Source organism: Pelmatolapia mariae, linkage group LG18 (genome assembly GCF_036321145.2).
Source record: "Pelmatolapia mariae isolate MD_Pm_ZW linkage group LG18, Pm_UMD_F_2, whole genome shotgun sequence".
Classification (NCBI taxonomy): Eukaryota; Metazoa; Chordata; class Actinopteri; order Cichliformes; family Cichlidae; genus Pelmatolapia; species Pelmatolapia mariae.
The window spans coordinates 35,268,182-35,279,770 of NC_086243.1; the positions used below are offsets into that span (position 1 = coordinate 35,268,182).

An 11,589-nucleotide genomic window follows, 5' to 3' on the forward strand; every position below is an offset into this window, starting at 1 on the left:
TATGAATGATGAAGAGTGTTTTGAGAAGATGGATGAAGAAAATGAGAGAGAGAGAAGAGAATGGATGGAGGACAGTTAGTGAACCAGGAAGTTCAGGAATGAGGGCAGCGGTTGGTCCAGATGACACACCTGTGCAGGTATGGTGGTGGACCTTTTAATCAGACAGAATCTTGGAGAGATGAAGAAGTGTACTGGTACTGATGTGCAGGTGGAGTGACAGCTGGGTTGAAGGTGGAGGTGGGATTATATCAGGGATCAGCTCCTTATTTGTGATGATGGACAGACTGACAGGTGAGGTCAGGAGTGTCTGTGGACTCTGATTGCAGACGACACTCCGATGAGGGTCGGGAACAGCTGAGCAAAGTCAGAGAAGCAAAACATAATACATGTGTGTGAATGAGAGGAAGACGGGTGGAGAGGTAGCAGAGGTAGTGAAGGTGGATGAGTTTAAATACCCGGGATCAGTCAAACCACGTGTGATGTGGGAGCCAAGTTTATATAGTTTAGATATTTTCAGTATTTATACTCGCTGTTAAACTTATTTTGTGTAATTAGTAATTTAATGAGTAAATTCATGGTCATAATGGAATTAAAATGATTTTATTACGTTTGTGTTGGCTTGGTTAAATAAAACTGTGTTTATAGTTTAAAACTGCATCATGGATTCATGCAAAGGAGCGCATGCAGTGCTGCTGCAGAGGAGGGCGGAGCCACACGGTTTTCCTGCTGTAGTTTGTTTGTTGTTGAGGAAAACTTAGACCTGATCACTCCTGTAAGAAGATTTACTGTGGAATACGTTTTTGTTTGTATCTTTCACATCGGAGTCCCGTGGAAGTTTTTTCCTCTTCGAATGAACGTGCACGAGTAAAGCACGGGAAAACTGGTCTCGTGGCCGTATATGTGATGACAGAAGCGCTCAGGTTCACATAAATTATCTTAACCAGAAATCATCTCCCAATCCAACTTTCCTGAGACATTAAAAAAAACTCCATTCAATCATGACTTTACCCATCAGATGACGCCTGCATGCTGTCAGGCCCTCCCTTTGATAAAACTGATTTCATCAGGATGAACAATACTTGGCCAGATTTCCTCTTCTCACTGACGAGCCTTCCAGGATCCAGAGGATCGCTGTCTTCTTTTAGGATGAGGCATCCCAGAGGGCTCACCGCCCCACAGATATGCACCAAAATGTGTGCCAACACATCAGTGTTAGTTTTATAATATTCAATCCAGCACATGTCTGGAGACAAAATGTGCTGTGGACGGAGGAAACTGATGTTAACGTGTACCGGAATGATGGGAACAGCTGGTGATGGTAGCGCGGTTCAAGATTTCAGGCAGTCAAATTTGTACACGTGTGAAAAACAGTGATTATTTTTGAAATGTTCGAGTGTCCAGTTATTATCTGTGCATTAAAATGTCTGGAGGTGTGCAAAATGTTGGCAAAACCGTCAAATTAAACTTTGCACCTCAATCACGTCTTGATAGACCGACTGACTTTAAATCCACTGCAGTGCTTTGCAGAGGCAAAACTACAAAACTGTGTCTTTATCCAAAAACACCTGGAGCTGCATCTTACTGTGGTGCAGAGCTGTGTGCGGGCTAACAGACTCCTCACTGGTTACCAGACTCTCACCTGTGCGCTCTTGTAAAATGAATTTATGTTGCTGAATTGTGGAAAATTAAGATCGATAAAAGATCATTTGATTGTCAGATTTATCAGATCTGTAGCAACATGAATGTTGATTCATAAAAACATTAACTGCAAATATTTATTTTTGTTAAATAATCACAGCATCAGCTTTAAGTCATGTCTGAGGTACGTCCAGTCCAGTCCTCCGCTTCAGGCTGTTTTAGTTTTAGATTTTATTAATGTTGATGCTTTTATTAAATTGTTTTACATTTTAGTCCAGTTTTATACAGCATTACATTGTTATCATTAATATTTGACTTTATATTGTAAGCAAAAGACTCTACAATAGTGCAAAGAAAACATAAACCCCCAAAAATCATATGAGCAACATTTTATTGAGAGTGGGAAGAAAAAAACTTCCTTTTAACAGGAAAAAACCTCCGACAGAACCAGGCTGAGGAAGGGGCGGGGCCATCTGCTGGGGGTGAGGGGAGGAAGACGGGATAAAGACATGCTGTGGAAGAGAGACGGAGATTAATAACAAGTATGATTCAGAGCAGTGAGGTGTATTAAGACATAGTGAGTGAAGAAGAAACACCCAATGCATCATGGGAATCCCCCAGCAGCCTACACCAGTGCAGCATAACTAAGGGAGGATTCAGGGTCACCTGGTCCAGCCCTAACTATATGCTTTAGCAAAAAGGAAAGTTTGAAGCCTAATCTTGAAAGTAGAGATAGTGTCTGTCTCCTGAATCCAAACTGGAAGCTGGTTCCACAGAAGAGGGGCCTGAAAACTGAAGGCTCTGCCTCCCATTCTACTTTTAAATACTCTAGGCAGAGATGGGCAGTAACGTGTTACAAGTAACGCATTACTGCAATCCAATTACTTTTTTCAAGTAACGAGTAAACGGATTACTATTGCAAAAAAAGTAATTAGATTACTGTTACTTTCCCATAACCACGCTGCATTACTGAATTGTGATCATGTTTGTGAGAGAGTCTCATGACAGTGACGTACGAGTGTGCGACGTCCGTGGCAGCGACAGACGTGTGCAGACCAACATGGATAATATGGAGTGATGGAGAGAGTACGAACACACAGCGTTTAAAGTGTGGAAGTAATCACATTACTGCGAGTATTATTCCATAAAAAGTGACAAAAACATTAGCGCCCGCTGTGCACTCTGTGTGGGCAGAAAACATCTTTCTACAGCGAAAAATTAAACTTCAAATCTGAGCGAGCAGCGAGCACGCTGCCACGGGAACGTGACATTCACAGAGAGACTCCCGGATCCCCCCACTGACATGACCACTGTGGGCAAACCTCCACCCGCCCCACTCCTGCTAAACAGGCGACAATAGATTTAAGAGCGACAGGACTCAGTGCTGCACAATCTTTGATTTTATTTATTTTTGCAGTTTTACTTACATCTATGTGAACGAGTGTAAACACAAAACATTATTTTATTTTATATGCTGGAATATTCAGAAAATAGCTTTAAATGTTAAACACATTTCTTCAAGTCAAAGACGGTCGCATATAATTTAATTTATGCTTGATGCTAGTTACTTTTAAAAAAGTAATAAAGTAACTACTTACTTTTGAAAATAAGTCATCAGTAATTAGTAACTAATTACTTTTTTCAAGTAACTTGACCAACACTGACTCTAGGAACAACAAGTAAGCCTGCAGAGCGAGAGCGAAGTGCTCTAATAGGGTGATATGGTACTACAAGGTCATTAAGATAAGATGGGGCCTGATTATTTAAGACCTTGTATGTGAGGAGCAGGATTTTGAATTCAATTCTGGATTTAACAGGAAGCCAATGAAGGGAAGCCAAAACAGGAGAAATCTGCTCTCTCTTTCTAGTCCCTGTCAGGACTCTTGCTGCAGCATTTTGGATTAACTGAAGGCTTTTCAGGGAGTTTTTAGGACTTCCTGATAATAATGAATTACAGTCGTCCAGCCTGGAAGTAATAAATGCATGAACTAGTTTTTCAGCATCACTCTGAGACAGGATATTTCTAACTTTAGAGATGTTGCACAAATGGAAGAAAGCAGTCTTACATATTTGTTTAATATGTGCATTGAAGGACATGTCCTGGTCAAAAATGACTCCAAGGTTCCTCACAGTGTTACTGGAGGCCAAGGTAATGCCATCCAGAGTAAGAATCTGGTTAGATACCATATTTCTAAGATTTTCAGGGCCGAGTACAATAACCTCAGTTTGATCTGAATTAAGAAGCAGAAAGTTAGCGGCCATCCAGGTCTTTATGTCTTTAAGACATTCCTGCAGTTTAACTCATTGGTGTATGTTACCTGGCTTCATGGACAGATAGAGCTGCGTGTCATCAGCATAGCAGTGTAAATGTATGCTATGTCTTCTAATGATACTGCCTAAGGGAAGCATGTATAATGTAAACAGAATTTACTCACCTGCTCAGATGTGGTGCTGCGAGCCTCCATCAAGCTACAGTATCACACTTCTCTCCGGTCACTCCAGCTTTACACGCACACACACCTCTGTCATCACACTGTAGGGACACAGAGCCTACACACACACACACACACACACACACACACACACACACACACACACACACACACACACACACACGTGTGTCTGACTGAAGTTCTGTTCAATTGTAAATTTAAGCCCATCACTGTTCACACATGAACAACACATGGAGACATGAATCGGAGCTGCAGGCCACTCACAGCCTCCCACTGAGCGTGTTGTTCTTCTGCAGACTGACATGAAGCTGCAGGTTCCTCTGAAACACACAAACCCACGAGTGTCCTCACATCAGGGAGCACCACTCACCGACGGGGTTGCAGAGGCAGGGCAGGCAGCGGCTGGCGTCCGGGTCTCTGTAGTAGTTGTCGAGGCAACGCTCGCAGTTGGGGCCGTCCGTGTTGTCGGCGCAGTTCCTGCAGTGCCCGCCGTGACCGGTGGCCCGGTACAGCTCGGCATCGAAGTGACACTCGGCACTCTTCCCGTTACACTCGCAGGCTGAGAGACCGACACAGAGTTCCACAATAAAAGACCCAAAACAGGTAACAGTGAAAAAGTTTAGGATGCACCAAAATCTCTTGTGATGCAGTAAAATCATCAGTGACGGGCGACCATGTGACGGGGCAAACGTTAACGGATAAACATTTTGACTGCTAAATGTCTAACTGGTTAAACGTGAAGAGTTAAACATGTGACTTACGCAGACACTCGTTGGCGCTGTCGGCCGTCGCTCTCCTCCAGAGCCGGTCGTTGAAGAACGGTTGGCACTCTTGGCAGTCGTCGCCGGCGGTGTTGTGTTTACAGTTACACACCAGCCGTCCTCCATCGTTCCTCATGCACTCGCTGGCGTGGCCGTTACACTTACACCTGGAAGCAGAGAAGCACACCTGTCACACCTGGACCTGCGGAGGTTGCTGCTAACGCTCACACACCGTCATTAAAGCTTTATTCACAGGACACCATGTGACACAGTGAATGGTTTTGTCCAACCATCACAGGGAACAGCAGTGAATCTGAGGCTTTACCTTCCTCCCACCGCGAAGTCGGAGATGGCGTAGTAGTAGGACTTGAGGACTTTGGGGTCATTGAGGACCTCGTCTCCAAATGTGTTGAGCCGGTTCAGGGTCACTCTGATGTCGGTGGCTGTTACCCAATCCTGCAACGCATCAGAGCAGCCAATCACAAAGCAGACAGGGTAGTATAATTAGTTGAATACTGACAAGTGTTTTTAAGGACGGACTTTGACTTTTTCACGCCCCCTCAAAAATCAAATCTGTACTCCGGCTGTTGCACGTTAATCAGAGCCTCCCACTGGATTCCCTTAGAAATTTTGTTGTTTTCACTTCTACTGTTTACCGTCAGTATCTTCAGCTTTCAGCCCTGAACTCTGTGCTTTTATTTGTTATTCCAGCATTTTCATCTCTCATGAGTACAGGAGATATCCACATTAATTTGTTAGGAGTGAACAACAAAAATAACCTTCTGCTACAAACTGTAGAAAAAATCTAATTTAGCCCGACTCAAAGTGTCTCCAACCAGGTCTCAGCTCTGAGTATCAGCATGATGGGATCTATCATAGTTTGATGTGATGTACGAGAACAGAAACAAGCATCGGTACCCTTGATCTGTTTTCTGATAACTGTAAACAAACTTTAAAGGCTTCTAGAGCATGAAAGATCTTCATCAACAGCTTTGGATTCTGCATCGAATTAATTTTCTGTAAAGTCATTTTTTAAACACTTGCAAATACAGTTTATGGAGAAAAGAAAGTGTCAGTGGTTCTGATGCTTGCAGCAGGTGTACCATGCGTGTTACCTCATTTCCCTGGCGATTAATAAAATATTCTGATTAAGGAACTGAGAGCCTGCTCTTCAGCGTGTGAGGGGAGGTCAACGTGAAACGTGGATCCTAAACATAAAGTCCAGATTGAAGCTGCGAGCAGCGACGAGAGGGGCCAGTCGACCCGTGCTACAACTCATGTGTGCTGTGGGTGAGTCATGTGGTCACGTGGTCGTTTTAAGCCTGGGACACTAATCAGGTGCTCTGAATACCTCCCATAACCACTAGGTGGCGATGGAGAATTACATGTCATGCTGCTGTATATAATGTGTGCAACAGCCAATGAAAATGTCATGTTTAAGGGATGATTATAACGTACTGTATATTTCCTTTTGACACTAAGTGACGCAAACGTATCGTTACAGAGATCATGCTGCCACAAACACACACTTTCACATAAAGTGAAAAGCTTCACAATTTATTCTCACAAAGGTTTTTAGACTGAACTCATCAAAGATCATGTTGATCCAATAAAATCTCATGTTCAGGTCAGACCTTCACTTGCTAAAAGACCATATGCTGTCCATGTCACGTTCCAGTTTTGCGGCTGGTCTCTTCCTCCACTTTCTTCCTTCTTTTTAATAGTATGAGGTTGGACTGGATGTTTTGGGGTTTTGGACTGTTCAGGTGAAACGAGACACAGGAAGGGTCACCTCGGGTTCAGACACTACGAGGGTCTCTTTATGCCTCTGTGTGTGTTGTAGTTTTAGGTTGTCTATTAAGAATTCAATAGACAAACTACAACACACATGCAACATACAACACAGGCTTTCCTGCCCTGCAGTATAACCTGCCCGGCCTCGCTGGCCTGAGCTGACGTCCACTGGGCCATTGACCTCTGGGCCAGCAACCCTCTCACACACCAGGGAAAACTGCACTGCACAGGCACTGATCTGAGGGGTGAAAGTAAGACCTGCCTGCTCTCACTAGGAACACCTCCAGACTGGAACAGGGTCCAGTCCCACTGCAGGAGACTGGTTCCAGAGTTCAAGCTGTATATGGAGACCTGACCACAGGTCCGGGAGCCAGGGACCTCGATCCCCGACTGCTGTCCAATTCCTATATTTATGTGTAAAATATATTTATATAATATGCACACCTTCATTTGTAGTTACCGAAAAATCGAATGTTTGCTTGTGCACCTGTGAGAAAACCCAACAGTGTCCAGTTTAAGTGCTTATTTTTCAGGCTGATTCAGATCACTCTTGAATCGCTTAGTCGAAATAAGAACTTCACCCGGGCCTCTATAAATGTATGAAAAGCAGAAGATACACAAGTTATTTTAAAAAATGGTTTAAGGTTCTCTTTTTAAAAAACTCCACTCACACGAGAAAACCTGAAAGAGCCAAAAGCAGAAAATTCACCTCAGACTTCTGTTTTCATCACTTTTCTTCTCTTAAGCTGACGAAGCCTTTAAACATGGATAAAGTATAATAAGGAAAAGCAGCGTGGCCTCTCCAGACTAAACAAGGACTCACCTGGAGGACGGGGCTGTGGTCGAAGTTGTAGGCGCTGGGTCGTCCCTCCAGCGTGGAGAAGGCCACGTTTCCTCCGGTGAGTGGCGAGATGTCGCTGAACTCGTCGGTGCAGAGCGCCTGCTGCTCGTCCTGGCCGGTGCGGACGAAGCCGCTGTTCGCTTTCTGGTAGGTCTTCTCGCAGGAGCTGCTGTAGTACTGGTACGGCACCCAGGGGCTGCCCTCGCTGGTCCGCTTGTAGATGGCGAAGCTCTCCGGCCGGCTGGTGTGGAACTTGAGGCGGACGTAGGTGATGTCGAAGGCCTTACCTGCAGAGAGAGGGAGGAGATGAAAGAGGAGCTCCTGGAAGCGACAAACAAAGAAAACTATATCCTCCCCCTGCATCACTTGCAGCATAATTCACTCCTTCTCACAGATTCCCAGCTAAATCCCTGACTCCAGTTCCACCTTAAAAAATAGAAAAACAATTAAAGTTTTTTAAATTAAAGTCTGATGGTGTTTTATGAGAAAACTCATTTTAGAAAAGGAAAAGTGTGAGTAATTATAAGATGAAACAGAGTTTAGTGTGTTCCAGGGCGGGTTAAGAGAATTTAAGGTGGAATGTTTCCTTGTATCTCACTTTAATGCAGGAGTCGATCTCACGAATCTATAAAACACCTGAGAGCAGAGCTCCTAACACTCTGCGCCTGCGCAAACCCCTGCCTTTAAGAAGCTGCTGTCTGGGTTTACTAGAAAAACTGTGTGAAACAAACTTTCGAACTCACATTTGTGATTTATTTAAAATTAAACAAAGTTCAAACTGCGCCTCTTCTTTGTGTCCGTGACTTTTTCACACCAAAACCGAGTTTATACATCTGAGCCCACATATGAGCGTGACAGCTCTCACTCATTAGGTTCATCTTTAATGTCCATTATGAAAATGGCAGCTGTTAATATGCTATTTTGTAACTTTGAGGGGCCGTGGGCGACTGACTCATCCAGATGCGTAAACATGTGTGTCTGTGTTGGTTTGTGCAGCTGTTTCCAGCGGGGAGGAAAGAAAAGCTTAAATGTGGAGTTTCTTAAAGGAGGTTCGGAGCGGAGGTGAGCGCGAGAGGTGTTCGGGGTCTTACCGAGGTGCAGGGTGAGGTTGATGGAGTTCGGGTACTGAATCCCCGCCAGCATGGTCTGGCTCTGCCACCAGGTAGTGTCCTGCTGGTTGTTGTAGTCGGTCAGGTACGCGGCGCCGTGGTGGTTCCGCGGGTCCCGGGCGTCGCAGATGTGGCACGACTTGGTGACCCCGGTGGCGCCGGTCTGCACGCAGTACTCCTCGGGCGGAGAGCCGCAGGTGTTGGTGGCCACCACCGTCACGTTGAAGGCGGCGTTGACGAACTCGGGCATGCAGCGCTGCGGCCGGCCCCGCTCGTCCGAGCACTCGTCCATGGCAGCGCGCACGCACAGCGCCGCCGCCCAGCTCAGAGCCACCAGAGCCCGGATCACACTCGGCATTTTCCCGTCACGAACTCTCCTTCAGCTTTCTGTCCGCGGCTCGTGTCCAGCTGCGCCGTGTGCGCGTCTGCAGCAAACTGCAGCAGGAAAACACAAGAGTCTAAACTTCCAGACTACACACACCGGGCAGCTCCGAGGACCTCCACCACTTTAGTCTCAGCACGAGACACTTTTTCATTTGCTGAAGTCCTGCAGGTGTCAACAGAAACAGTAATTCACCAAACACAGATTCAAGACGAACTTTAAAATATAACAAAAGCCAAAATTTCGATTTTCAGGGACAAATGTTTTGTGAAGAACTCCAGATGATCTCATTTCTGTTTGGCACACGTGGGAATTTGTTCATTTCTGGTGACATTTATGCTCCACGTTGTGATTTTTTTTTCTGCACCAGTTTCTCGATGGTTTCAGATTTTATATAAAACATATAAGTTAGACCCTTTTAGAATTTAACCGTTTGGTTCATTTTAATGAAACTGTCATCAAGTCAGTTTCTGAGTTCTCAGTGATTCAGTGTGTGAATGGGTGAATGACTGAACGTAGTGTAAAGCGCTATACAAATACAGGCCGTTTACCATTCTGTTCATTTAGTCTGAAATGGAATAAAAAGAGGTTTACTGAAATGATTCCAAGTCATGATTGTTCATCCATCCATGCTTTCAGCCGTTGTCAAGGATGGTTTGGTTGGATTTTAGTCAAACTGTATGAGCGTCACATGGAAACACCTTGTGTTGTGCATCGTGTGTCAGTCCACGGGGGCCCACAAGCTCTCCTACTGTCCCAAGCCCAATTAAATGGGGAGCTCTGTGTCAGGAAGTCCATCCAGTGTTACATTTTTGTCAAATCAAACATGGGCCAAAAATCGCAGTGTGTGCCCAGCTTTAGAATAGCAGACTGGATGTGTTAAAAGGAGGATGATGCTTGAAATCATTGTTCTTCCTGATAACCACGGTTACCTGCAAAGAAACATGTGCGGCCATCACTGCGTTGCATAAAAAGAGCTTCACAGGCAAGGATGATGTTGCTACGATTGCACCTAAACCAACCATTTATCGGATCATCAAGAACTTCAAGGAAAGAGGTTCAAGTGTTGTGAAGAAGGCTTCAGGGTGCCCAAGAAAGTCCAGCAAGCACCAGGACTGTCTCCTAAAGATGATTCAGCTGCAGGATCGGAGTGCCACCAGTGCACAGCTTGCTGAGGAATGGCAGCATTTAGGCGTGAGTGCATCTGCATGCAGGGTGAGGCGACGACTTTTGGAAGATGGCCTGGTGTCAAGAAGGGCAGCAAAGAAGCCGCTTTTCTCCAAAAAACCCATCAGGGACAGACTGATATTCTGCAAAAAGTACAGTGAATGGACTGCTGAGGACTGGGGTACAGTCATTTTCTCTGATGAAGCCCCTTTCTGATTGTTTGGGGCATCTGGAAAAAGGATTGTCTGGAGAAGAAAAGGTGAGCGCTACCATCAGTCCTGTCTCATGCCAACAGTAAAGCATCCTGAGACCATTCATCTGTTGGGGCTGCTTCTCATCCAAGGGAGTGGGCTCACTCACAATTTTGCCAAAGAACACAGCCATGAATAAAGAATGGTACCAAAACATCCTCAGACAGAAACTTCTCCCAACCATCCAAGAACAGTTTGAGGAAGACCAATGCATTTTCCAGCATGACGGCACACAGTGCCATAAGGCCAAAGTGATAATGAAGTGGCTCGGGGGAACAAAACACTGACATTTTGGGTCCATGGCCAGGGAACTCCCCAGACCTTAATGCAGTTGAGAACTTGTGGTGAATCTTCAAGAGGTGGGTGGTCAAACTCCAAGCATTGTTATGAAAGAATGCTTTGCCATCAGTCAGGATTGGGCCCAGGAGTTGATTGACAGTATGCCAGGGTGAATTGCAGAGGTCTTGAAAAACAAGGGCCATCACTGCAAATATTGACTCTTTGCATAAACAGGATGTAATTATCAATAAAAGCCTTTGAAAAATATTAATTGCTTGCAGCTATACTTCAATATATCAAATATTTGTGTCATTCTCAAAACTTTTGGCCACGACTGTCCTGAGAATCTACGAGAGGTGGACAAAGGAAAGGACGGGTCTTATCCATCAGAGAAAAACCCATCATACACCCACCGTGCCCAGCTCCTCTCCAGGAGACTGAGGTGAGTATGAAGATGTCTAGCTGAGGGTCCCTGCCCACAGGGAGGTGATGCCACCCAATCCAGGTCAGTCCTCCTGCAGGTAGATGGGTCTGTGGTGGGGTGATTTAATTGTGGTCAATTTTAATCTATCCTCATGTTTATTCAACAACAAAAAAGTATTTTTAAAATCTGTAATTTACTTTTGTACCTTCATGTATTTAAAAAACAAAAGCGCATTTAGAACAAAGAAAACGTGAGACAGCGCCTCCTGCTGGGACTTAACAGCCAGAACCTTTTTAAGTTAACCTGCATTTATTTAAAATAGTTTCTGGTTTTATTTTGTGGACACTCTTTAAGCAATAACTTCTGTTTGACACATGAGTCCAAACTTGTGGGATTTTTAATTTTAAGTTTAAACTCAAACGAGTCCTGATGAGTTGAATCTTCAGACTTTCAATGTGTGAAGAGGAAGAATGAGTCGAGGCGATGAGGG

At 44.7% G+C, this 11,589-nt stretch overlaps 1 protein-coding gene across 1 annotated transcript; it reads right to left on the minus strand.

The window, feature by feature from the left end:
* Positions 1-2,012: 2,012 nt before the first annotated feature.
* Positions 2,013-8,889, minus strand: LOC134616213 (laminin subunit gamma-1-like). Its single transcript, XM_063460943.2, has 7 exons — positions 8,579-8,889; positions 7,470-7,774; positions 5,178-5,308; positions 4,853-5,019; positions 4,462-4,650; positions 4,074-4,188; positions 2,013-2,150 (listed from the first exon to the last, which is right to left on the minus strand). Exons 1-6 carry the CDS (start codon positions 8,886-8,888, stop codon positions 4,103-4,105), a joined length of 1,188 nt encoding a protein of 395 aa, XP_063317013.2. The 5' UTR covers position 8,889; the 3' UTR covers positions 2,013-2,150; positions 4,074-4,102.
* Between the last annotated feature and the right edge of the window lie 2,700 nt (positions 8,890-11,589).

Bases quoted from the DNA above. Each gene is read 5' to 3' on its own strand.
- LOC134616213 (XM_063460943.2), bottom strand. From the start codon at position 8,888: ATGGACGAGTGCTCGGACGAGCGGGGCCGGCCGCAGCGCTGCATGCCC. The intron at 5,309-7,469 runs GTGAGTCCTTGT...GATGCGTTGCAG, and splicing joins ACCACAGCCCCGTCCTCCAG to GATTGGGTAACAGCCACCGA. The intron at 4,651-4,852 runs GTAAGTCACATG...TCGGTCTCTCAG, and splicing joins CAGCGCCAACGAGTGTCTGC to CCTGCGAGTGTAACGGGAAG.